Raw genomic sequence first — 26,905 nt, forward strand, 5'->3', positions numbered from 1 at the left:
TCAAAAAAAAGCTTCTGTCTGGTGGTGGTTTCCAACAGGTTGTCACAGTCCTGTCACCTGCGTGGCAAACACACCCTGATTCATCAGCAGCTCCGTGGAAAACAAGGTGAGCACTCAGAGCAAAGCCCTGCCTGGACCTTGTATCCACACGGGAGCGTTCCATCCCTGCCTGACGGGCTGACAATTAACCCCAAGGAAATAATCCCCTTGCCAAACCCAGCTTGGACACTCCCCAAGCTTTAGCCCAGACCAAAAAAAGTGTAAACTTTCCTCCTTGTCCTGGCCCTGTTTGGCAGCAGGGTCTCAGTCCCACGTGTATAAAGAATCTCAATCCAATTGCTTTTTCACTCTGCTCAGAAGTGCGAGGCGCAGGCAGCTTCTCCCAGGCACGACATTCCCTCTTTGCAGCCTGAGAAAGAACATACATTGTGTTGTTTCACTAAGCCAAACCCATGAGGGAGAATTGCTCTTAGGGTCAGAAAAAATTGAGTGAAACAGAAGCACTTCTAATAAAAATAAATGCTGTTTTTATTCCCCGTTAGAAAAATTTCCTTCTCCTTGAAGGACAGAGTATTCTGTGACAAATGTTCTCATTCCTCTTTTATTTTTAATCCAAATTCCCAGCTGTGATTGGCCCCAGGTCACATGCTATTTGTTCTGCCTGAACATCCTCGGATGATGGCAGAAGTGGCTGTGAGTCATGTTCTGAGAGAGGCTGCTCTGCACATCCTGTAAGTCAGAGGGGGACAAACTCCGCAGGGCACCAGCTCCAGAGAATTCCCTCTGTGTGTACAGAGAGGTGATTTGTGCACATCCTACCCCCACACTTTAGCCAGGGAAGATTGATGGGGCAGTGGCCTTGCCTGGCTGCTGGCAGTGGAGGAAAAGCTGTGCCGGCACCAGAGGAGGGGACAGCAGAGAGAGCCTGGGCTCGCCCACAGCAGGGGCAACGTGCCAGCTGTCAGGGAGAACGGGAGGGAAATCGCTGCTCCCGAGGTGCTGCAGGACAGCTCTGTAAACAGAGTCACCCCGTGAAGAATTACTGCCATCCTGCTGAAACCTCAGCAGTATTTGGGTAAACAGCTCGAGAAATGCTGAGCAGAGAAGTGCTGGGACTTGTGTTTCCACCAGCTCTCCGCAGCTCCCTCCCTGGACTTCTGACTGTGCATTTTCACTCAGTTGTTCCAGCAGGCAGCTGGGTGACATCTAAACATCTTAAGTGGGCTAAGCTGCTCTGATCGCTGGATTTCTCCTCCTGCTTCCCTGTCTTGAAGGAAGCCTGTGAATTTCTGGTGGCTGATCACTCGGTGTCACTTTGTTTTATGGCTGCTTCTGGACAGGAAAAGCCTTTCCAGACACTGAAGAGTGAGTACCACTGAATTTATGGCTGGATGCCACTGCTCTGCTTGTGAAGATGGGAACAGGAGCATTCACTCCATGAAATATTTGCTGTTTTTCCTAATTCAACAAAATGACTCATTTTTAACTTCTTGTGCCGTCCACGTGGCCTCTGAGGCACTGTCCTGCAATCAGTGCTCTGATGTAGGAGAGTACAGGGTCCCTCATGGTAAAGGATTTGTCTCTGGGGCCATGGTGTGACCAGCAGGTTTTCCAAAGCGACAGGGGAGTGATGGGGAATATTTTCAGCCTGGTCCTGGGTGTGGTTCCACGTGTGCCACCCCAGCAGGTGCACAGAACTCTCTCGGGGGGTTTTGTGACTGGCAGCCACACCTTTGACAGAGGCATTCTGGATATCCAACACTCCAGGTTTAACACCCTCCCTCTACCTCACAACCTCCCAGGAGCTGGGGATACTTGATAGGAAGAGTTTTTATTGTACTTTCCCAAGGAGTAGCTCTAAGAAATGCAGTCAGTGGGATCAACAGCAAATTTCAGCTGCTTCTGCCATGTTCCTCCAAGGCTTTGAGAAGAATGGCTGGATTTATGGAATCCTGCTCAGGCTATGTCTAATCCATTCATTTCCTCCTCTTTTTATACAGATGAGATCAAATCTCTGGAGAATGAAGTTTTTTTACCTACAGAACAATGGGATTCATCAGCAAGGCTGGTTGAGAAGTCCCTCTCTGCAGACACCAGCCTGGAAAGCCACTTTTGGAGCCCAGGTTAATCCAGCATTTGTAACCATTCCCTCCTGACCCTGCTGAGCCTACCAACAACGGTGCTCACTGATTTTCTGGTCCTTTGCTGTAAGAACCAGGGTGTTTTCTGTAAATTTGGCTGTGCTGTGCACAGCCCATATTTCATCCCCTGGGCACTAATCAATAGTTTTGCTGGTATGGAAAATCTCTTGGTTTGTGTCCAATATGATGGATTTTTTTTAAGGAACGTTTGTATGAATTTTTTTCATACAATTTTTCCATTTTTTTTGTAGCATTTGTGTGAAGCAGAAATAGCAGCTGCCTCCTGAAGCAAGGCCAGCATCAGCCTATTTTTCTAAATTCTGGAATTATTATAGTTTAACTCAATGCAGTTTCTGAAATCTTTTTGTGATAAGCACAGCCCTGTTGCATTTCCCAGCTCAGCATGGCAGCTACAGCCATTTGCACTTAACCTGGGCCCTGAAGTTTTGTGTACCAGAAGCTGCAGGTAACACCAGAGCTGAGCTGCTGCTGATTAGAGATAATTATAGATTGGCCAGTTAATTTCTAGAGCAATTTTTAAGCTTTCACAGGAGGAGGAATGGAATAATTTCTTGTCTTAGCAAATGATTGCTATTTGTATGCAACTGCGTTAAGGACAGCTTTGCATCCAAATTAGTGACTGGAATAGAGCCTGAGCTCCGAGGCAATCAGTGGGGATGGCTGAGGGCATGAGTGACAAACCTCTTCACATTTTCCCCAGCAGTTTAAATACAGAGAATTCAGGTTGCCTTCCTCTTCCAGCCAGCACAGGCACGGAAATTGCTGTGCCCTGACTCAGCAGAGGAGGGAATCGCCTTTTGCAACTGCCCCACGCCAAGCACTGAGCCTGGACATCAAAACTGATCTTTCACAAGCACTCTGTAAGTGAAACCTGTTGGTGCATACAGTGTCTTGTCACCACAGGGGTGACTCAGCACGGGGGCAGCTCAGTGTGGAAAAAGGAAGTGATGGAGGCAGCAGGGACAGGACTGTCAGATGACCACTGGTGCTGGTCACAGGACAGGGGTGGGTCAGCATGTGCAGAAACATTTACGGCTAAAGGATGCTCCTGGTGGGCTAATTTTAGTGCCCTAATTTATTCTGGAATGGAATAAGGAGTCCTTGTCAATGCAGAATCGTCATGGAAGGAGCTGAAGGGTTCACGCAGGAAAAATGTTAAATTATCTAATACGATTTTAAAAGATGATTAAGTTCCAAAAGAGGCTGTGCATGAAACAATAACCAGGTTATGCTTTATCTGCTTATGCCAAAGTTATGGAGAATGGTTTGTTCCTTCCTTTTGGTGCTGCTTTGGGCAAAGGGGGCAAACACTTCCTTGTGGGCAGGAGCAGAGGTGAGCAGGGCGTCCGTTGTCAGAAAACCTGCAAGCCTCTGTTTAGCAAGCTTTGACTTCTGCTTCAGTCCTGAATTCAAATTCTTGGTGAATCCTGAACTCTGTAGCCAAAAAAACTCTGGGGACGCTCTTGGAATAATCCTCAGGCTGCAGAAAACGAAGGGATAATTCTTGGCAGGATGCTCCTGTACTTCATGAGAGCCTTTCCAATCCTCCTGCTTTATTAAACAGAGAAACTGCTCTTATTAAACAGAGAAATTCTCCTTCCTTTAAATCGCAGCCCTCCACATCTCCGTGGAACAACTCCTTTATTCCCGCGGTGCCAAGGCTGGCCCATAAATCACACTTGTACAACAAATAGGATTAATTATAGACCCAGAAATAGTCTTGCCCACATTCCCACCCCTCCACAGCCCACAAAGTCCTGTGGCAATTGAAATATGTGGATTATGGGTTGCTTCCCCGGGGTCACTGGAAAGCTAAGGACAGATGCTTGGAATCCTCTTGCTGTCAGGAATGCTGCTGCTCTCTCAGACATTAGTACCAAATAAATAAAGAATCTAAGGCCAAGTTGGTTTTTACTCTATTTTGAAACCTCATGTTGATGCAACATGAGGCCTTGCAATAGGGCTATTTGAAAAAGACAGGGAAAGTTTCACCTCAGGACCAGACAAAATCTCACGAATTTCATTAACAGCAGGGATTTGGTGCAGCTCCAAACTGGGAAGAGCTGCTTGTGGTACACTGCCCTTGGTGGCCTTCCCATGTCTTCAGAGTGATGGGAATCACAGAATCCCAGACTGGTTTGGGTTGGGAAGGACCTTAAAGCCCATCCAGTGCCACCCTTGCCATGGGCAAGGACACCTCCCACTGTCCCAGGCTGCTCCAAGCCCCAGTGTCCAGCCCAGCCTTGGGCACTGCCAGGGATCCAGGGGCAGCCCCAGCTGCTCTGGGCACCCTGTGCCAGGGCCTGCCCACCCTCACAGGGAACAATTCCTTCCCAATATCCCATCCAGCCCTGCCCTCTGGCACTGGGAAGCCATTCCCTGGGTCCTGTCCCCTCCATGCCTTGTCCCCAGTCCCTCTCCAGCTCTCCTGGAGTCCCTTTCGGCATTGGAATGGGATCTGAGCTCTCCCTGGAGCCTTCTCCTCTCCAGGTGAACACCCCCAGCTCTCCCAGCCTGGGAATGAAGCCCAATGACCAAATGTTCCATGTTGAGAGGTCAGGGAACATTCCCATGGGGAAGGACACGAGGGGCTGGGTTTGCAAATGCAACTGGAAATAATGGAACATAATTAAGACAAAAAAACTTGGTTAAAAATTCAAGGAGTACTGAAAGACCATAAATCTGAGAATATTTTTTCTGTGAAGTTCTGCTTCTTGGGATCTTAAAAGCAAATGTACCCTGGTTTTTAGGCTAAACCTTAAAGTCACTTAATCTTCCTGAGGTGCCTCTTTCTCTCAAAAGAGTTTCTCACAACTAGAGAAGGTCCTAAAGAGGAGTAGGGGGTTTGTCCTGCACTCCTGCAGTAAATTTCATGGAATTCCTAACATTTCTCTCCCCTTTTTTTCTCCAGTCATTTCTCTTTGCTCAGAGTATTCCCTCCTTCCTGGCATCCATGTGAAGAGCAAGCCAGTGTTTCTGAGCCAGGAAGGGTAAAGGGACCAAAGGCTGGAATTGTGGCTGGCACTGCTGCAGGGAAGAAGGGGAGAAATTCTAGAAAGCTTGAGGAACACTGAATTGTTCCTTTATGGCAAGGAGCTCTTCTAGGATTTATCATTCTGTTTATGCTCGGCAGTTCGGATCGAAGAAATACACAGTGGCAGATTTTTGAGCCTTGAAAGAAGCCTTAAAACATTTCATAAAGGCAGAGCAGGAGATGATTCAGATTGGGTTTGCTTTCAAAGTCCTCTGTGATTTTCTCAATTTTAGCAGAAGGGAGGAATTCACTTCAGGATCATCAGAAAATGTATTTTGAGGACATATTGCTATTAATGATCAGCACAGACCTAAAGAGAGCCAGCAATTTTGCTGTAGAAAACTGTTCTGTATGGGCTAAAAATCCTTTTTATCCCTTTCACCACTTTTATGGTTGTAAACATTGCAGCACTAGTTCCATAAAATGAAGGTTCTGGGCATTTGTCTGAAAAAACCTCTCCTAGAATTAATGATATTGACACTGTTCCTGTGTTTTAAAACATTCACTGGCTGTGTCTGCTTCGATTTTCCAGAGCAGCTGATGCAGCGACACTTCCCTCCTTTCCTGAGGACTGGATTTACTGCCAGCATGAGCTGACTGCCTCTGGAAATTCTGCAAACAGGTAGGAAATCACTACCAGACAGAGTTCCACCTCCTGAGAGTGCCACCAGGACACTGCACAGCAGAGCCAGGCTGGCACTGTGCCCATCTGTCCTGTGGCACTGCTCAGATCAGCACTGGGTATCTCTGAGGGGAGCTGCTGCTCTGGCACCTCCTTTTTGTTTTGGCTGTGCAAGGATAAGATCCAGCAGGCTCCTGTTTTTCTTATGGGATAAGCTGGTGTCCACTGCCTGCTTTCTTCCCTGGTAATTAGCATCTAATTGTGATTAAATGCTGCCTCAGAGAATGTAAAGTACAGCCCACCCCTGAACCCTGCTGCTCAAACACAGCAGCCTGGATTTGGACATCCTGGGGTGCAAATAGATGTTGTTATTGTGTTTTAAGTAGTGAAGTCCATATATTTAAGTTATTTCTGTGCACTGGCATTATTTAACATTGCAGCAACGTGGCAGAGACTAAACAGTGGAGTTTGCCTTGAGGTTCTGATATGTGGGAGAACCAGTGGGGAGATTAAGCTACAGCAGTCAAAATTACAGTGAGGAGCTCCAGATCTTTCCTAATTCTAAACCTCTTATCTAAAAAATGAGAGGCAGAACTTAACCTGAGCGCCTGCCTGCCTTTCAGTGCTGTGTGTGGTCATTCTGCACCCCTCTGAACAGATCACAAGTGTGAAGGAGCAGCAGGGCTGGCACTGCAGGGGGGTCAGACCACAATTCCAAAATCCATCTCGGTTTGTGGGACACAGCTGGAAGGAGAGCTGCTGTCCTGCTGCATCCAGAGCTGGCATCAAGGGGAGGGATTCTTGCCTCTGAAATGTGGTGTAACCTGGCTATTACTTGGTGAGAATGAGCTCAAACCCAGGCACTTGAGGTCGATTTCTCAAATTTCACACCTTTTTTTCCCACAGCCATGGTTCCCATTCCAGCAAAGACAGAAGACTCTGCAGAAATACAACAGTGGATATTCACTTTTCACATCTTCCTTTGAGGCAGGAGGAAAGCTCACACTGCAGATTAGACCCACCTGGGTCTGGTACAGTTCAACAATTCCTAACCCTTTCCTTTTTTTTGCACATTTGGATACTTCAACTTGCCATCCATAGAAATGTGGATTTCCACGGGAAGACTTTGATTCACAGTGCATTAGAGAGCCTTTTCAAATTCCTGCTGCTTACCTATGAGAGCAGAATATTCCTCATGGAGCAGGGAGGTTTATGGAGATTTTAAACGTGCATTATAGATACTTACTAGGATGAAGCAGTACATTTGCATTTAGATAGATGCTGCTATGGCTGTGAATACGTAATCATTTTGAAACTAATTTTTGTCAATGAGCTGCTTTTAAAGGATTCTTAAAAAGAATTATGAGAAACAATAGATCTTAAATAACAGTATTATTCTCTGTTAATATCAAAATTAGTGGTATGTGAGAGACTTCATTCCTTTTTGCAAATAGAGGAGTGAGTAACTGAGGTGTTCCGTGTCCAGTGCCTGTCAGAATGGGCAACACAACCCAGAATTCAAATTTTTTATCTGCCTAGACCCTGGTGCCTCTAAACAGCCTGCTGGAAAGGTGTCAGAAATGTGGCATTTTTGTGAAAGTCTGTGAGGAAAGTGTATAGACCTTGCACAAGAGTCTGTCACTGATTTATTTATTCCAAGTATTGGAATGCAACCACGAGTCATTTTTTAATCAGACAGTGTTCTCTGGGGGGCTCGGACACCCATTGCAGGAATTGATGCAATCGTGCTCCAGTCTTGCAATGAGCTGTGGTCAGAGTTTGCAAGACTTTCCCTAAATTCACGTTTCTGCCATCAGGCTGGCACTGGGCAGCCCTGCTGGTGACGGAGATGGGATCCAGCACTGTCACAGCCCAAGATTTCTGCCTGACTCCAAGGGTATTTACTTGGTATGGTTTCTGTAGTGACTGACAAGGACTGACACATCACTCTGATGGGTGTTGGAGGACAATAATCACACATTTATGTGTATGACAAGTTACACTGACTGCAGACACTGCAGAAACCTTTTGGTTGCCAAATCCTGGCAAGTTTAGCATGGGTTCTGGAGCACGAGATCAGAGTCTTCCATGTTCTTTGCATGTGCCCAAAACGAAAAGGTTCTAGAGGTCAGATTAGGCCCTCAAATCCATCCGTGCTGCGCCCCATGTCAGCAAACCCTCAGTGACCCACCTGCCACAATGACTTTGTGCAGGTGTGATTGGCAGAAGCTCAGAAAACAGCTCTGTTCATAGTTCCAGGAGATGAGCTGTAACCAGCAGTTCACTCTCTTGGCATTGTGTTACCTCTACAGCATGAGCCAAAATGGAAAAGAAATCCCTTTTTTTAGCTGCTCAGCTGAGATGAGCTGAGGACAGCACTCTCCTGAAGCAGCAGCTCTGGGAGCTGTCTCGTTTTCGGAGGAGAGCTGCACTTCATCTAAACCAAACAGCTCGTGAGTGGATCTCAGGGAGGCTGAGCATGAACCCACTCCGTGTTCCAGCACTGCTGAGAGCCAGCTGACACGGGAGAGGATGTTCTGTCCCCTAATGGTGTGACAAACACTCCAGGCTGACCACCCCAGCACTGCTGTCACCATCAGAGTGTTGATTCAACAAGGTGGGAACAGGAGGGAAAAGCAGTGGCTCAGCACAAGCTGGAGTTTGGCAAACAGCACTGGTGGGCACAAATCCCCCTCCCTAGGAAAGGAAAATCATTAAATTAATTTAAATTCATTTAAAAGCTGGATCTCTTGGATCTCTCCATTTAAAATAAGGCAGCAGCCTGCTCAGAAAAACTGCACCAACAGCTCAGCAGGCACCTAAAAAAATCTGTCTTTTGCCACCTGGTTCCCAGGTTGTCATCTGGTGGTGTTAAACTTTTGGTGAGAGACTTGCGAGCCATTTCCTGTGTTGCACATCCACTGATATTTTGGTTCTGAAAGGGTAGGATGGGGGCTGTGCCCACCACCCCCCAGACTTCCACAGGGAATAAATAACCCCACGTGCCAGGCAGTTCTGCTGTCAGACGTTTACAGGCAAGAAAATGAAACTCCTGCTCACTGTGAGTCTCGTGCTACGAAATTCAGCCCTGGTGAAACCCTGAAGCTGTAAAACTGGGAGATGCTTTCCGAGAGATAAGAACAGACCCGGGTGTCAGGAGCTTCAGAGCCTTGGCAGATGGGACTGCAAAGCTGCTTCTGACAGAAAACTGAGCTGAGCCATGGGGAGATGAATGAGCTGACACCCAGAGTTCAAGTGTGGGGAAGTTTATTTGGCCTGCAAATGTCTTGATTTCCAGCCTGCTGTCTATACCCTTCTTGGGACTAAAAATAAACCTCCAGACACAGTAAAGAAAGTAATTTGCTGGCACTTGGGCCTGGTTTAAGAATCAAAAAAGAAGGAAACATTAGTCGCATTTCTGGAAAAAGCACTTAATCAGCAAACCAGAGTTCACTATGGTTAATTCTCCTTCCTTTTACCAAGCAGTCTTCCCCTTCAAGCCTCAATAATTTTTTTTTTCCCCAACAAAAGACAGAAATAGTTTTAGAGCAACTTTTACTAATGCTTACTGTGGCATATCGTGCTTATAAAATCTTTTTAATCCGTAACCATTTAACTTTCCTTGGCAAGATAAATCCACGGCGATACAGATATTTTGTAAATACCACTCCAACTCAGCATCTGAGTCAGAGCAGATTGTAAAAGAAAGTGGCATTTCAAACAGACTGGGGCTTGCAGGGCAGCAGGACACAGTAAGAAAGAAATTTAGAATGAAGCAGAGTTGAGAGTTCAGGATGTTCTGCATGGCACAGATGGCAACTCTGTGCCCTGGACTTGTGTGAGGGCATTTCTGAGGTCAGCAGCCCTCCCTGGGGGAAGTGAGTCAGCAGAAGCATAAGTGATTTCAACACCTTTGGTATAAATTCCATAGATTAGTAATAGGAACTTTACAAAACTCCTGCTGATTCGGGACCTGTGAGACTTTCCACTGAGTAATTTTAAAAAATCACACACACTGCCACAATATTTGCATTGCAGCAGTGCTGAGGACTCGAGCAGGAGCAAGATTTTACTTTGCTGCGTTTGAAAACAGCCCCTGCCCCAGAAAGGGGTAAGGCAAGACACCAGTGTTGTAAGCCAAGTGAATGGAGAACATTAAGAATGAGGATAATCATGTTATTGAGACAGAAATATATTGCTATTTATACCACAATTCAAAAGTTCTAGAAAAACATTTCTAGCAAAGGCAGATATCTATAAAATGTTTATGTTGGTAAGGAAAACCAGTTGGAAAACACACACAAATCAAGGTGAAAAGAAAGATAAAAAAGCAGTTTTCAGGGGAAAAAAAATATTAAAGACCCAAATAAACTCACACAATTATATCTAAAACAAACTGAGCACGTGTAAGCTGTTCCAGACCTTAAACCCTTTCGAAAGCATCCCTGTGAGCCTCCTCAGAGGGGTATTCACCAGGGTGCTCTCTGGTTACAGGTGTCGTTCCTAATCCAAGACCCAAATCCATAACCCAGAGGCCTACAGGCACTTCAGGGAATCGTGATTCTCCTGTGGGACTCTGTGGCTGGATTGAACACATCCATCTATAGATGGAATTTTCCATCAGTGGCAGGTTGGAGGTGTTAATTCAAATTTCTTTCATTTTCCTCTAATGTTCCAGGGCACAACGGGCTGGAAATCCCTTACAGGAAATACGATAAATGTAGAAAGCCAAAGCATTTTAGATCAGTAAATGATGTGTGTCATTCCTACCTGCTGCTGTGGGGGAAAGGATATGAGGAATGGGGTGTTTATGTGGAGTTTTGCTAATCTAATTATACATTTTGCCCCACACATCTGAATGCCAATATCCAGTTGTCACTTGACTGTTAATGAACCCCTTCCCTGGTGAGACAAAACCCAATCCTGTCCTAAATTGCTCAGTGGGGTTCACAGGGACTGTGCATCTCCAAACACAGCCACCCAAATTGCCTGGCCACACTCCCCTGCTCTGGGTTTAGATAAGAAGCAAAAGAATTGGAGCTTGTTGGGAATTTTATCATGTCTGAAAACGCAGGAACATCCAGGAAAGGCTGCTAAAACATCTGTGGGGTTTATCTGGGGCAACTCCTGGGCAGGAGCAATCCTGAGGGGAAAGCTCAGAGAAGACCCAGCGCCTCAACTGGAGTTAAACACACCTTGAGTTAGAGGTGAGCTCCAGGTGTGCCATAACAGCACAGCACATCACAGGAAAAATAAAGAGCTTCTCTTCTTACTTCATACTTCCAACAGTTACGTAGCCAAGGTGTAAAAAGCTGCATTTTAATGAAAGCCAAGCCTCTGTAGTGTGGCAGCTTCTGCATTCATATTTCCAAGTGAGATGCCACAGAAAATGCCATTCTCCAGGAGAGCAGAGGGATTTTCACCCTACAGTGCATCCTCTGAGGGAGGTTTGGAGCACTGCTGACTGGTTGCACTGCTCAGAAAAGTCCTGAGCAGCCAGTTCTGTCCTGTGCAAACCTCTCTAATGTGCTCATGTTGTTAATACAGTCTTATTAATATGTTCACAGAAACACAGCCACTTCCCTCAGTGACCACGACCATATCAAGGTTTAAGTTTTTAATTCTTAACATAATAAATTCTGGATCATCCCCTTCTTTTCTGCCCCCTGATTTCCAAATCATGTCTTGCTTACACATCCTTCACTGCTAAATAATGCTTAAATTCCATTTTATAGACTTAATTTCTTCCTACAAAGACTACTTTAGCTGGTGTAGCACGTCCATATGAGCAGGATTTTAAATGGCCATGCCTGACCTGCCCATTCCAGCCATGGGTGGTCACCCTTGTCTGAGTTCTGAAAGGTGTTTCCTAGATAAACTACCCAGGTAAACGGGGTAAACTACCTCAGATCAGAGTGAAAGTGCTCTTTCACTCCATGGCAGTTGGACCAGTCATTTTGTAAGGAGAGGGAATGATCCCAGGTTTGTGCTGAATCTCACTTTCCTGGCAATAATCAGGAGGCAGATGTGAAAACAAAGCCCTGGCTCTGTGAGCCTGATGTTCACCTCTGAAATTTTGGTGTCTGTGCAAGAGATTTGCTGTGTGGCTCAGGGAAGATACAGAACCATCAGGTGGAGATCACACATCCTCCCCAGCTACTCCAGGGATGTGAGATGCCCTCAAAACCCACACAAAGGCCTGCCTGTCTTTTACAGAGCTGTACAGATGGGAACAAGATTTTCTTGCTGTTTGCACTTCGTTTTATGAGTTATTTACTTTTATTTTTTTATCTGTAGCCTGGGTTTGAGACACTCCTGTGCCCACAGTTCTGCCTCTGGGGAATCCAGTCAGTGGCTGTTTGTGGCTCAGTCATTGTTCAAACAAACCCACAGCACACCAGAGCTATGTGAAGAGAGCCAGCCTGGTTTATACCGTTTATAGGTCTATCCTACATAAATAAAATTACCTTTTTTTAACATGAATAGGCCCAAACTTGCCATAGTTACTGCATTTGCCAGAACAAAACAGGCAAGGCCAAAATAAGTTCAGAACTTTCTGTAAGAAGCTTAACAATCTTTGAAAGCTCTTTGTCATTCTTTTTTATCAGAGTCCATTCCCAGGATCATGTAATTAAAAATCAGCCCTTCAGTTCCAGGCTTGTGACAATCCTTGTCAGAATCCCAGAATATTCTGAGCTGGAAAGGGCCCACAAGGATCATCAAGTGTGGATCCAGCAGCAGATGCATGACAAACCTTCAACCCAGCATTCCCGTGGCTGAGACACCAAAAGCAGCAGAGCCCAGCAGGTAATGGGGAGATGGAAAAAGGGATTTAACCTGCACTGGGCTTCAGAAGGTGCAGAGAGAGGTGAGGAGCAGAACACAGGAAGGGCAGGGACAAATGAGCCAAGGAACTGCACAAAGAAGCCCAGATGAGACACCAAACCACCAGGAGCTGCTCCCTCACTTTATGACAGTAATTGTTTGCCTCTGTGTGCTCATAAAGGCATTTCAAATAAACAGAACATTTCCTACTATAGGCCATGGCACTGTTTTCTTCCTGGTAAAAGTTTCAAGAGTGCCATAGGAATATTAAGATGCTGACATGTGAAACTCAACAAAAGAACGACGAGCCTTTTCCTGTTATTAAATAAACGGAAAGTAAATATTCGAGATTGGGATATATTCCACAAGAGGATGTTCTGGGTCTGGTTGGTTGGGGATTTTTTTTGTATTTAAAAACATATATACCTTTGGCAACAAGTTGGTATATTTGTTTCACTTCAGTTCTTAGAATGTGATGATTTAGGGAATTTTCTTGATTTGCTTGTTATTTTGTCCTTCTGGCAGCTGTGACACATGAGCCTAGACAGCATTTGGGACAAGCTCTGAGACACATTTCAGGTAAAATCTGAATCCTATAGGATTGTTTCTGTGCAGAAATCTTAAAGCACATTCCTGGATCAGGCACAGTCCAAATTAGATGGAGTGACACCAGATTTTCAATTTGTTAGATAATAAAATAACCTATTCTGCTTCCTTAGCATTGTAAATGAGGTAAAAGTTTTGGAGTCAAACTCGGTTTTAGATGTTACACTCACAGCTATGGGAATTATAACTCACTAGAGCCTCGTTTGCATGTGGTCCTGGAAGCTGCCTTAAAATGGTCTGGCACAGAGCATTCCCGAAAATCTATTCTATCCTTACATTTAGCAAACTGAAAATGCCTGGGAAACCAGAAGAAAAAGAGTGAAAGAAAGAAAAACCTGCTGGGTTATTCCTAGAACGGAATTCAGTAATCTTCATTTCAGCTCCTTGGAATTCCCTCATATCTGAATGAAATCACAGCTCTCTGACCTCTTATTAATGAATGGGGGTGCAAATCACAAAAACAAGCAGTGAAAAACATCTTCAGTAAATGAGCACCGAAGCCCAAAGGCTGCTACCTACAGTTTGTTTAAAACTGGGAGCATGAAAAGGTGCATGTGCTCACTTAGTGCACCAAACTGTGCCTTCCAGCACCCATTAGATAGCCAGGAAAAGTAGGTAAATATTGGGCATCAATATTTGGAGAGAAATGCAATGAGCAAAGCAGTTGTTTAACAATTAGGCAGGTGTTTCTAAAAATCTGAGCCACTGCTTTAGGGCTCTGCGTTCATCTGAACTCAAAAAAGGGCCGTGCAGAGGAAAACTGGAAGCCAAACAAAAAAGAAAATTAAAAAACCCACTGAAAACCTGGAAAGCTTTTTCTATTTGCTCCTACAAGTTAATACAAAGCACGTAATAATTTGAAAAACGTTAGGAAAAGCAAGAGACGCAATAATCAATATCTGAAAAGTCTGCCAGCCCTCACAGGCCCCGTTTGAGTGTCTAAGATGTGCAATTTAAAGGTGGGTTTTGAGTGTTTTGTGCCTTTTTAGACGCAGGCCCAGGTGCACACTTGACTAATATGAAAATCTATCTCACATTTACATCTTGCAGTGGAGCAGAACAATTGTTCTGCATTTTGCACGGGGCTGTGAGGGGAGCCCTAAGTGAAAATTGCTGTAACATGGACACCTAGTGGAGACACTCTTGCCGTGCTCTTTCCGATTGGAATACACACCACAAATGGAACTTTTACCGATCATCTCGCTGGAGCCTGGAGTTCTGTGCCCAGCCCAGTGCTGAGCCACACCAGGTGAAGGTGATGGAGTCAGGATTTGGCCAAACAGAAGCTGTGCCTCATTGAACAGCTCACCCAGGGGACTGATGGAGCAGAAAAACTAATGACCCATGCAGAAACAAAATGGTTCTTCAGCAAAAGGTAAATAAATCTGGGACTGGAGCTGGAGGCCTGGGTGAAAATCAGGGGGTTTAAGTGCCCTTAATTCCCCCTGGAATGGCAAGCTCAGAGCTTTTGCATTTGTTTCCAGGGGGAGAAGGAAAGCAGTGGCTTTGCAGAGACTTGATCAGAGAAAATTAATGTTCACATCATTTTCAAATGCATCTGGAATACAAACTGAGGACAAGGAGTGACTGTGATGCCCTCAGAGAGCCCTGACAGGATGGGATGGGATGGATCCTACAAGAATTCCACATCCAAGTGTGTTTAATCTCCAAGAACACGCAATCACTGTCCATGTCTGAGGTAAATGTACTCAGGACATACTCATCTCTAATGTCCTCTTTTCTCATGCTGTTCCCTTCACTGCCATCCACCTCGGGATTGCTGCTATTATGGGATTCCTCACTGGATGCTTGGCCAGTATTTGACTTCTCTTTTTTTGTCTCCTGTGAAAACCATCTGAAACTGAGCAGAAACTAACCTTGATTTATTTCCTTAATAAACAAAATTAAGATGCTGCATGTTAATAAAAATGAAAAGTATTCCCTAGTTGTTTTTTTTTTTAGTTTCCAAAAACAGTCCCGTATCTCTGTCAAAGTTAATGTAACCAGAATTTCCATGGGAATTTCTGTCAGTCTGGGGAAATGGAACTGGCTAATGTAAATAACTACAGCCCATCCTCCCACTACTGTCCACATCACCTTGTGAGAAAGAAAAGGGCTTTATTCAGAAAGGAGAGGGTCATATGGGGGTTTTGTGGATTTCAACTAATATGGGATGGCAAAATTTTACAGAAACATTCTGTCAAAGCTAGACAGAAATTATTACAATGACAAATCATGACTTGAATTTCACGGGATTCTAAACAAAACCCTTTTCTTTTTTTGGCACGGATTCCAAAATTACCTAAAGACACTGTAAGAACAGATCATTCTTTTATGATTTTATGAGTAGCTTTCTACATGGGCAAATAGTTTTACAGGCTGACATTTCTGTTTCTTTTCATAAGCCTAAGCAAGTAAAATATGTATTTAAGGAGTACCTGGCCTGTATGTTTTGGCTGAGGCAGGACTGAGAATTAACTCCCAACTGCCTCTGAAATCCCAAAACACTCAGAAAACTACCTTGGATAACAAAACTCCCCTGTATTTTCCTCCACATGGCAACTCAATTTTACTGGGGTAGAAACTTCATAGCACAGTAACTAGTTAATATCAGCCATTAAATATTAGTTCATATAATATTAAACCAGCTCCTATTTTATAAATGGAATATTTCTTCCAAATGATTCCAGATGGGCTTCGCAATGTAACAGCGCTTGTGGAAGGACACAAACCACAGGCGGGCCGAGAGCACTGGATTGTAAATGTTATGCAGATTTTAAAGGAAATCACCACGTGTGTGGTCACAGGAGGAGTTTAATGAGCCTGCCAGGGAGATCATGTCTTGCCACTGGAACTGGTTTTCAGCTCTACTCCACCAGGGCCTGAGAAATCCTGTGATGATGCAGAGCAGGAGCATCTTCCCCCTGGAAAGATATTGGGAGTTCAGAGGGGTTCCTATGGATGCACTGGATCTGATGTGGATGCTATAACGTGTCCATATTTCTATCCATAGAGCTTGGAATTTCTGGGGTTGGCAGAGCAAACAATGGGACATTGAGAGTCAGGCAGCACAGCTGAACACCAGACAGCAAAGGCAACAGTGTCAGGGTTTAGGGCAACACATTTCCAGACCTGATGGGTTACAGCCACGGTGATTTAGGGAAGAGTCATATCAGCCTTGTCAGAAAGCTGACATTGGCCTGGACCTTAATTTAAAAAGGCAATAAATCAGCTGAGTATCAATAAATAGTAAGCAATTGAATACTCTGCGCTAGAGCAGTGAATCAGCCAGAGAAAACAAGGAATGCTCTGTTCCCATCCTGCCATTCCTGAGCCTGGAGCACAGAGATGGAAAGCTGAGGGATGACTCGGCAGCAGCTGCAGGCGCTCAGCCTCTGTAGGGCAGCAGGGAGCTCGCATTCTCTGCCGCACTGCAGACACAGCAGGAACGCTCCGGGAAGGAAAAATACATCCTGCAAACTCCCAGGAAAGGGATGTCCAGTGCTTTCAGTGTGTCTCAAGGCAGGATTAGCTTTATTTGTACTGTTCCTGGAAGATGTTTGTTTCACCTGCTCTGAAAACTCCCAGTGAGGGACACGGTACAATCCTCAGCGTTGTCCTCACTCACAGGTACAATATTATTTTGCAATACGTTTTGCTCCTCCTATATTCCAGTGGTCCTGCAGGACAATGCAGATCTGTTTTTCCCATTTTGCCATCTCTAGATAGAGTTATTTCAGCCTTGTCCCTCTCCCCTTGGCTCCTGACAGCAGTGTGACATTTCTGACTCCCTGGGATCCACTGTGACCTCGAGGGCTGCAGTTCAGAGCCTCTCATTTGGGTGTTGCCTGCTCATCTGCTGGCTCATCATAAAAACGGAGCTTGCAGACATTTGTGAGAGTGTCCGTACAATTATTGATAAAAGAAATTGACAGATAAAAGAAATGTGGCGTGATTCATCCAAAGCCTGTCCTTCAGACAGCAAGTTCTGGCTGCAGCACCATCTGGGTTTATCATCAGGAACGGGAGCAGATACTTGGTTGAAGAAATAGAAGTGTGACTGAGTTAATTGGCTGTGGGCTCCCTCCCAAGGCTGCACACTGATAATGAAATGTGAATGACCTGTAGCTCCTTGTGTTTTGTCTGCTTCTCCCTGCAATGAACGTCTCATAGTAAATGTGTCTGCACAGGGAGAAAATACAGAAACTGCTAGCAGAGATAAACCCCACTTTCATTCAAATGAGACCTGATTTGACAAATTTAGAAGGAATTTTGAATCAGAGTGACATCTTTGATGCTGGGTCATTTTCATTTTGTTACCTGGAATGTTTTAATTTGGGTATTTTAATGGCAGGGCTCTATGAATTAACCTGAAGTTACCAGAGCATCGCTGTACCTTGGTGACAGGAATACATCAGGGCCCTCTGTGGTTTGGCTTCAACACTTTTTATGTGAATCAACATCAAAACAAATTAACAGTCCTGAGCTGATGTATAAAGTAAAACTCTGTAGGCAATAACTGCAAGAGCACAAGCTTAGTATCCTCATGTTTTGTGCAATAATTCCTGTCCGGCCTTGTAACCACTATTGCCTGCCCTTTGGCTCACCATAAAAAAACAGGAATGAGAGATAAAACACCTCCTAAGAAGGATGTATTATTCAACTTTTCATCAGGGAATTCACTGATCTCTGTTGGCAATCAGAATTCTCTGATGAGAGTCTGCATCCCAGGAGCCAAATTGTCTTGATCCTCTTTGTGTGACAGTGGCACCTCACAGGGTAACCTCAAAACAGGTGTGTTGTGGGTGAAGGTGTGACTGCGGGTTTGATGAGCAAGGTTCAAGCTGGTAGAAAAAAGGCTGTCGGGTCCTAAATAGTGAAAATGCTTTGTATTTTATTCAGGTGCTTTTATTTTACAGTTACACAAGCAAGTCCTCCCGAGCTGGCTCTGAGCTGCAGGATCAGCATCACCTGGTGGGACAACGGTGCCTTGTCCCGGGTGGCCACTGAGCCACGGGGTTTGTTCCGGAGCCAAATGACTGGAACATTGTCCCTGCCTCCCCAACACCGCTGAGAAATCATCTCCCCTTGTGTCTCCTGCCCCTCCTCGTGGAGCTCATCGCTCCCTCCAAGAGCTTCTCTCACTTGGTCACGCTAAAGCCGCCAGCGCCGGGTGATTTGTCCCCGGGGAGACATCACCGCAGCCCCGGCGGGGACAGGGGACAGCACCGCAGCGGAGCCGGGAGCGCATTCCCTGTCCTTCCCCGCCGGGAGCGCATTCCCTGTCCTTCCCTGCCGGGAGCATCCCTCGCTCGGGGCCGGCAGCCGGGGCCGGCCCGTGTCCCGCACCGCGGGGCCGGGAAACCGCGTCCCCATCTCTGCCAGGGCGGGGCGCCCGAGCGAGCCGCTGCCGGCTCGGGCCCGCACGGCGGGGATGGAACAGGACCGGGGACGGAGCCAGGCGGGACCCTGGGCGGGGCTCCGGGCGGGGTCGAGGCGGGGCTGAGGCGGGCTCGGGGCGGGCTCCGGGCGAGGCTGAGGCGGGCTCGGGGCGGGCTCCGGGCGAGGCTGAGGCGGGCTCGGGGCGGGCTCCAGGCGAGGCTGAGGCGGGCTCGGGGCGGGCTCGGGGCGGGCTCCGGGCGAGGCTGAGGCGGGCTCGGGGCGGGCTCGGGGCGGGCTCGGGGCGAGGCTGAGGCGGGCTCGGGGCGGGCTCCGGGCGAGGCTGAGGCGGGCTCGGGGCGGGCTCGGGGCGAGGCTGAGGCGGGCTCGGGGCGAGGCTGAGGCGGGCTCGGGGCGGGCTCGGGGCGGGCTCGGGGCGGGCTCGGGGCGGGCTCGGGGCGGGCTCGGGGCCGGGCCGTTCCCTCGCGCGGGCTCCGTGCGCAGGCGCAGTGGCGGCGCGGCGGTGAGGGTGAGGGTGAGGGTGAGGGTGAGGGTGGCGGTGAGCGTGGCGGGCGCGGGCGGCGGGAACGGCTCGGCTCGGTCTCCCCGAACCCACAGGGACACCCCGGGACCGGGCACTGCCCGTCCGAACCCACAGGGACACCCTGGAACTCCCCGGTACCGCCCCGGGGTCCGGGTGCGGGTCCTGCCGGTCCCCATCACGTTGCGGCCCGCCCGGTGTGGATCCCTAGCCCGCCGTCCCTTGGCAAAGCGGATCCCGGTTTAAGGCAGAGAAGCCTGTCAGGCCACGGCTCTAACTGCAGAATTTATTCCCTGATTCACAGAGTCACAGAATCTCCCGAGCTGGAAGGGATCCTCAGGGATCATCCAGTCCAGCTCCTGGCCCTGCACAGACACCCCAACAACCCCACCCTGGGCATCCCTGGCAGCATTGTCCAAACGCTCCTGGGAGCTCAGACTGTTCAGAACGGTTCATATTTAGGTACTTGTGTGGTGTCTGCTTTTGTGCTCATACCTCTGCTTTATTCCTGAATGTATTTTGTTCCTTTATTTACTGGAGTTTCCCTCATAAGCTCTTAGCTGAGGAGCATCCCTGTGTGCTCTGCAGGGGATGCCCCAGGCCACATCAGAGATCTCCAGCACACCCGTGCCTGTGTTTGTCTGGTGTCAGAGTTACAGAACTGAACCTCTGTTACCCTGCAGGATCCCTTGAGAATTTGCTACTGCAGAGGGGGTCTTGCTGAAACACAGAAAAATGGGTGAACCTTAACTCCTGAGCGTTAAATCTTTTGTTTCCACTTTTTAGGAGGAAAAATTAGGAAATGGCAGAAGCAGTATTTCACCTCCCAAGAAGGAAAAGAAGAGTTTTTGAGTCGTACGAGGCTCCCTTTCCTGTGGATGTAGGGGGGAAGGATTTCAGAGTATGCCAGGCTGAGATCATTAACAACAATGTGATTGTGAGGAACCCAGAGGATATTGAACAGCTCTACAACAAGGTGCTGCACCCTGTTAGCACAATATTTGTAGTGTTTTAAATGCAGGTAAAACATAATACTGGTTCAAACCTGCTGCCTTTATGCTTTCCTGCCCCTTCAGCCTCCTGTGATTCTCCTTATTTCCCTTCTCTCCTGAAATCAATACAAAAAGTTTATTCTGTATCAAATGTGAAAAGTCTTTCTTATCCAAGCAAGTAAATTTTGGCATTAAGTGATACTGTGAGCTAAGAAACAGCTGCAAAGCCTTCACGTTTATGTCTCATTTCAAGATTTCATGTGACTTTTCAAAGCATTTTCGTGTTTTTAAAGCTCAGGAGGTTGAAATATTGATGTTTTATAAATGCCTGTATGATTCTTTTAATTTCAGAGTGATTTATTCCTGTGTACAATAATCTGTGTTAAGTTTTTTGTGTCTGAGCACCATTTCAGCAGCATTCTAGTGCAGTGGTATCTCTTTGGTTTCAGGTGTTGTTTTAAACATTTGCTGGGAGGTTTTGGCTGACAAATATTCAGAATTCAGGAAAAAGACCCAACGCTCTCCAGGCTAAATGGGATTTAAACCCCTGGTAAAATCAGGTGTTTTAATACTGAACCAGTTACGAGCAGCCAAACAAGCTTTAGGCAGAGCTTAAATGCTGCAGGAGTTCAGCTGTTTGTTCCAGCTGATCTCAGCAGTCCACGTTTTATAACTGGGAAAGAAGTTCATTTTTGTGCCATGAGATAATTAGGGGCTTTTCCTGTCCTTTGCAGGGCTACTTTGGAAAAGGGATCCTTTCCAGGAGCCGGCCAGTGTTCAGCATTTCAGATCCTCTGCTGGTGGCCAAGTGGAGAGGTAAATGGGGCCTATTTGTACCTCATCACTGCTCTGGTAGCTCTTCTCACCTTTCCTCACTCATTGAAGGTGTATTTTTATGAATTACCTGCAGAAGAATAATCTGCTGGATCAGGTTGAGGGTATCTCTCTCCCCATCTCTTGTGCCAAGGAAAATCCAAGAATATGAAATCCATGTGGATAATTCCTTAGTGCGTTCTCCTAAATCTTCACTGAGTTGTTGCTTGGGAAGTCTGAAGTAAAGGGACCATCCTGGGACTTTTCTTTCCCCTATTTTCCTGGGGTTTAATCTGCAGATTCTGATGTCCCTGAAATCATAAGGGGATGATTTGTAAAGTTTTCAATCTGGTTGTAGCCAGTTACACCCAGTCTGCTCTTGCCTGTTTATAGGAAGACTCATTCCTTACTCTTCTCTCCCATGACAGTGAAGTCCCAGTGGACATCAGTGCATTTTATCACATCCCTCCATAATTGCCTGGAGGAAAACAGTGTATTTAGTTGTTCTCTTGTGCATGCTGTTACCTCTGTACCTTCTCTGGTTCTGCTGTGGCCCTGCTTGAAAAGTGGGACCAAAATGGCACTGAGGACTGAAAAAGGGGGATAATTACCATCTCAGTGATCAGAATCTCACAAAACCATCTTTATATTGCTGAAACAATGTAGGATTTTTCTTTATTTAACAGGTGTTAACACAAACATGCCCATAATTACATCTCAAAAGTAAGTTAATTTGCTTTTTTCTTGGTGTTTTTAGGAAACAGATTACTCTTGTTTATATTTCTCTTACTGGCTTTCAGATTGTTGGCTGTATAAATAATGAGGGTGACTTGCTTCTGTTTTCTCATTATTTCATTTATAAATCCCATTAGAAGAAGTAGAAATAGGGTAGGGGATGATATTCAGGGTGGTTTTTCATGTAAGCTTGCAGGTATTAGTGCTGAATAGAAGCCAAGGCTGAGTGCATGCGTGGTGTGGGTAATTACCTGTGCACATTTGTGCACAGTAACTGCTGGTGTGTGTCTGTGAACTGTGCTGAACCTCCAGGGTTTTAGGTGTTAATTAAAGGATGTAATCCCTGGAATTCCTCATTTATTTTGTTCCCCAGGTACCAGCGCCGTGTGCAGTGGGCTAAAAGTGTCCTGCAGGAGCAGGGCCTCGACGACTGCTCCGTCACCAAAATCCTGGACAGCTACACCAAACCCCTGGGGCTGCCCTTCTCCAGAGAGGATGGGGCTGAACAAACTGGAGACAGCTGCACCAGCGTGGGCCCAAACCCAGAAAATACAGAACCATCCAGGCAATCTGCTGGCAGTGAAGGAGCCCAAAGTCCTGAGGGTCAGAACGGGGGCTCCAAGGAGGGAGGAGATGCAGCCATGGATCCTGGGAGTGGCTCCAGGGACCAGGAGCAAGGGGATTCCAGAGAAATGGCTGAAGGATCCTGCCACAGGGACCCTCCTGTGCTCTGTGGCTGCGAGGGGAAGCAGAGCCCTGAGCAGAGGGCTTGGCAGGGGATGGACTTGAGGGAATGTGCTCCGGAGTATGTGCTGGTGCAAGAGGAGGAAGAAGGAAGCTCCTGTCCTGAAGATGACTCCACTTGTGCACAAGGAAATGTAAGGAAAAAGAGGATCCTCATCTTTTAGAAAAGCTGCTTTCCAAATTCAGTATTTTTTCCAGTTTAACATTTTAGTAATACAGTCAATTTTTCTTGTAGCTTGTCAAGAAGGAAGTATTAGTATGCAGAAAAAACCCATTTAGGATTTTTGAGTACTTACAACTCAGCTTGGAAGAGGTATGTGTCAAGCACAGTGCAAGTTGGTTTGCTTTTCATATGAAAAAGCAAACATTGATCTATGTTACAATGTCATTTAATACCTGTTTCTAGAGTGCAGGGTCCTCCTGTGGCTCCTAAGTACTTGCATTGTCTTAGTCATAAAACTTAGCTTGGATAACCTGTGATAATTACGTGAGATGATTAAAAAATAGTAAGGGTCCAATCCGATTTGCTTTAGATGAATAATCCCACTGCCAGAGAGACCAGTGGCAGGACTTAAATATAGAAATACCAGGAACATAATGTTTATATGAATCCTGTTTCAATAGTGCTGCTTCTAAATATATTATGTGTTAATTTTAACACCATGCCTTCAGCAGGGATGATGTAGAAAATTAATTAATTAATTAAGCCTTTGTTCTTGCAAGGCTTTGTGTATAAACCACAGGAGGAATGTAGCTATGAGTTAAACTTAATCTGTTTGGTTTTTTCAGGCTTTTTTCTTGGTGTATGCCCTGGGATGTTTAAGTATTTATTATGGTGAGGTAAGAGATTGAATTAATTTTGGGTTACTGGGGATACTCTTCCTCTGGATATGGTTTGGTCTGAAATCTTTACCTATATGGCAGTGATTTATGCTGTTAATTCTGGAGGAGGAAATATCAGAGTATTGGGAAGATTTTCTTACAAGTAATGGTATTTATGTTTAGGAAATACAGGTCTGAAAGCTTTAAGTTTACCAAGACAAATATAATTAAGCACAGTCTGTCTGTTGAGAAAGGATTTTTGTTGTAACTTAGGCAGGAAATGTGGGAGAAATAATATGGTGAATAGTCCCACCTGAAATGGCAAAATTCCTTGGAATTTGACACATTAATTCTGTTGAACTATTATTCATGAAATGACAGTAGTTCAAACCTGTGCTTTTAGTTTAAGATTTATCAGGCTTTCCTTTAAACAGGGGTGTTACGGGACTGATTGTGAACTGCCTAAAAGACCCACAAAGTGGAGTACCAGGTTCCTGTCTTGTTTTTAGGGATTCTGTGTTTTACTGCCTGTAGTTGATGCTGTGTGCAGCAGCCTGGGGAGTTTGGTATTTGGCTGCTGTGATATTTGGTGTTTGGCTGCAGTGCTGTGTGTAGCAGAGCATGACTGGTTTATATCAATGCAGTGACCTTGCTGTGTGGTTTTCAGGAGCCCCTGAGCATTGTGAAGCTGTGGGAAGTGTTCAGTGAGGTGAAGCCTGACTTCAAAACCACCTACATGGCCTATCACTACTTCAGGGGCAAGGGCTGGGTGCCCAAGGTGGGGCTGAAGTACGGCACGGATCTCTGTGAGTACCTCCCCAAAAATGGGATCGTTTCCAGCTCACTCTTCCTTCAGGCAAGGCAGAACTGCAGGCCCAGAGAGGAATTCAATGAGGAGCTGCAGAACTGGAGCAGCCTTTGCTGCTTGCAGTTGGTGAAGGACGTTTGGGGTTAGCAGTGAAGTTGGGATGTGAGTGGAAAGGAACATCCCATATCCAGCCGCTGAAGAGACAGCTTGGAAGGTCTGGTTTGCTTCATGAGGTTCATAATTCCTACAGGATTGCACTGAAATTCCCTTCCCAACTTTCTCTGTCCCCTTCTAAACACATTTTCTGCAGTGCTAATGTGACAGTCTCTCGAGTAACAGGTTTGAATTCAGATCCCAACTCACATCAAAGTTCATGCACATCATTCATCCCATTCAATAGAAGCTGGACTTGTGCTGAATTTACTGCTGAGACTCTTTCTCTGTATGGGTTTTTGGAGGGAGAGGGAGAAGGGACTTGTTTTTTGTCATTAATGGTCGGGGGTTTTAAGATTACAGAAATAATTAGTGGAGTCCTTGCAAAGTAATTAAGAACTCCATTTAGCTCATGTCAACATAAACAGTGCAGTAATGCCTGTTACTGCAGCAGAAATGTGACAATATTGATGGGCCCTGGTATTAAACTCACTGGAACTCTGATCTAACTGAGGTGTTTCTCTTTCATTTCAGTGCTGTATCGAAAAGGGCCCCCCTTCTACCACGCCAGGTTTGACACTCATGTTTCTGCCTCATTCCTTCGCTTCAAATTAAATTCCACTCACACCAATTTAGAATCTTCACTGGTTAAGCACAGATTCATCACTCAAAATATGCTGCCAGCTAGGAATGTGAGATTTCTTCTAGCAGAGTACTAAGTGACACCATTTCTTTGATTTTAAATAACAGGCATTAAAAATTACAAGTTGTAGATGATGATGCACTCAGGAAAATAATTGGATTTATTAATGCTGACTTAGAAAAATATATGGTCTGGGTAATTGATGTGATTTGGGAGAACTTTTAAGGGATGATAATTGTCTTTATTTGTTGGCTAGTCAGGTTGAAGTCCTAGATAATAAATTGGTTATAAATGTCAGCTCGGCATTAACAAAGAGAATGCCACAAACATCAGGAGAAGGGTGGGGAGGGAAGGTGCCATTGGCATATCCACAACTTCAGTATTTCTCCTCTCTTCCTTACAGAAAAAGACTAAATTTCAACTTGCTACCTGCAAGCTGGCAGATTGTTTAATGCCAGTTCTTAGCCTCTAGTTCCTGAGTTTTCTTCAGAAAATGGCAATTTCCTCTCTGTGACTTGTCCTGCCTGCTGTGTCTTCCAGTTACTCTGTCATTGCTGAGTTGGTGGATGATAATTTTGAAGGTTCCCTTCGCAGACCCCTCAGCTGGATGTCCCTGTCTGGGCTGAACAGAACAACTGCAAATGCTTCTAAGGTACAAGTGCTGGGGTAAAAACAGCTTTGGAGTGATTAATGTGCGGTTTCACTCCAAAGGCGCAGGGAGTTTGAGGCTGAACAATATGAGTAGGGAGAGAAGTGTCCTTTTTCAATATCCAGGTGAATCCTGGAAGAATTATTATTAAATCATTATTATTAAAGTTCTGCCACCTGTAGGAATGTTAAAAGTTGTGTGAGAAACAGCAAAAAGACCTGAGGGACACTTGTTTCCTGATTGCCACTTCTGTTTTTAAAGCCCTTTCCACCTCCCAGGATTTTCTTTTGAGCAGTGAGACTGAAATTTCCCTGAGATTTTCTGTGTGAGCTTCACGGTGCTTCCATAATCCACTGAAATTCCTGTGTTTCCTGGCTGCCTGCAGGAGCTCATGCTCTGCTATTTGATCAGACCTTCTGACATGACTGCAGAGGAGATGTCAACCCCAGAGTGTATGAAGAGAATCAAGGTTCAGGTGAGTGGTTCCTGCCTTTCTGCAGCTCCTTGGGAGAACTGTTCCTTGTTCTTTGGCTTGATTTGCGTTTTGCACACATGGCTGCAATAAAATTAAATTCCTTCATGCCCCAAGTCATGAAAAGTGCATTGCAGGCTCTCTAAAAACTTAAAAATCTCCTAATCTGAGTGTTGCTGTGCATGTAAGCATTTGCCTGGGGAAATAGGAATACCTCTGGAGGTATGTTTGTTTATTTCTGAACATGTGTTTCATGTTCAGAAATAAATGGAGAAATATGTGAGAGTTCAGGAACAAACGCAGTCATCTACTAAAATTTCTCAATGGTCATGTAATACAATCAATTTTACAGACCTAATCCCTATCCCTCACAGGTTATCTGTAGCTTTGGGGTTTTTTCCCATAATAATTGCTGGGTTTTATTTCAGGAACTGATCGTTACTCGTTGGGTTTCTTCCCGTGAGCGCAGTGAACAGGATGAATTTTAACTGACTGCACAAGAAAAAACTCACTTTTATAAAATCACTTCTTGTTGTTTTTTACCTGATCTCATGATGAACTGTTGCCTTAGAAGGTTTTCTACCAACATATTCACTTGGTGTGTATAAATGCTATTTAAAATGAGTTGTATCATGTTTACTGGAGAGAATGTTGTACTGTAAAACGTAACTGAACAGATGAAAGGGAAAAAATTAAAGCTGTGTCCCAACTCAAAATATAAAAGATAAAAAGGTGTATGTTTGAGTGGTGGCTACGCTGCAGTCATTAGGAACAGTATTTCTGGTATTATGGCACCACAAACCTGACTGCACAGTCTTGGTGAAGTTGCACAAATTTGGATTTGGGGAGAGGTTCGGTTGTTGCAGTTCGGTGCCTGGACCCTGGAACTTATTTTCATAATCATA

The 26,905-nt window shown here is 45.6% G+C and overlaps 1 protein-coding gene and 2 long non-coding RNA genes across 4 annotated transcripts; all 3 read left to right on the forward strand.

Annotated features, from left to right (window-relative positions):
* The first annotated feature begins 776 nt into the window (after positions 1-776).
* LOC125331852 lies at positions 777-15,187 on the forward strand. Its single transcript, XR_007206242.1, has 8 exons — positions 777-1,365; positions 2,001-2,123; positions 2,904-3,022; positions 5,729-5,818; positions 6,725-12,625; positions 13,169-13,222; positions 14,300-14,624; positions 14,734-15,187. It is a non-coding gene; the product is annotated as an uncharacterized LOC125331852 (long non-coding RNA).
* A 1,204-nt stretch (positions 15,188-16,391) lies between these two features.
* LOC125331578 lies at positions 16,392-18,332 on the forward strand. Its single transcript, XR_007206123.1, has 2 exons — positions 16,392-16,879; positions 18,169-18,332. It is a non-coding gene; the product is annotated as an uncharacterized LOC125331578 (long non-coding RNA).
* An 852-nt stretch (positions 18,333-19,184) lies between these two features.
* TSEN2 (tRNA splicing endonuclease subunit 2) lies at positions 19,185-26,737 on the forward strand. Of its 2 annotated transcripts, XM_048315781.1 has the most exons (12): positions 19,185-19,631; positions 19,956-20,145; positions 20,896-20,977; positions 21,661-21,697; positions 22,083-22,587; positions 22,689-22,766; positions 23,243-23,293; positions 23,943-24,081; positions 24,771-24,807; positions 25,420-25,531; positions 25,914-26,003; positions 26,429-26,737. In XM_048315781.1, the coding sequence occupies exons 2-12, from the start codon at positions 19,972-19,974 to the stop codon at positions 26,486-26,488; spliced, it is 1,365 nt and encodes a 454-aa protein (XP_048171738.1). In that variant the 5' UTR covers positions 19,185-19,631; positions 19,956-19,971; the 3' UTR covers positions 26,489-26,737. The 2 variants fall into 2 exon arrangements, with proteins under 2 accessions (XP_048171738.1, XP_048171739.1); XM_048315782.1 differs by lacking the exon at positions 19,185-19,631 and having other exon boundaries at positions 20,103-20,190.
* Positions 26,738-26,905: the final 168 nt, after the last annotated feature.

This window comes from Corvus hawaiiensis, chromosome 11, assembly GCF_020740725.1.
Source record: "Corvus hawaiiensis isolate bCorHaw1 chromosome 11, bCorHaw1.pri.cur, whole genome shotgun sequence".
Classification (NCBI taxonomy): domain Eukaryota; kingdom Metazoa; phylum Chordata; class Aves; order Passeriformes; family Corvidae; genus Corvus; species Corvus hawaiiensis.

Excerpts from the sequence above, each read along its gene's own strand:
- TSEN2 (XM_048315781.1), top strand. The coding sequence starts at position 19,972 with ATGGCAGAAGCAGTATTTCACCTCCCAAGAAGGAAAAGAAGAGTTTTT. Across the intron at positions 20,978-21,660 it reads GCTGGTGGCCAAGTGGAGAG|GTGTTAACACAAACATGCCC; the intron begins GTAAATGGGGCC and ends TTTATTTAACAG. Across the intron at positions 25,532-25,913 it reads CAACTGCAAATGCTTCTAAG|GAGCTCATGCTCTGCTATTT; the intron begins GTACAAGTGCTG and ends GGCTGCCTGCAG.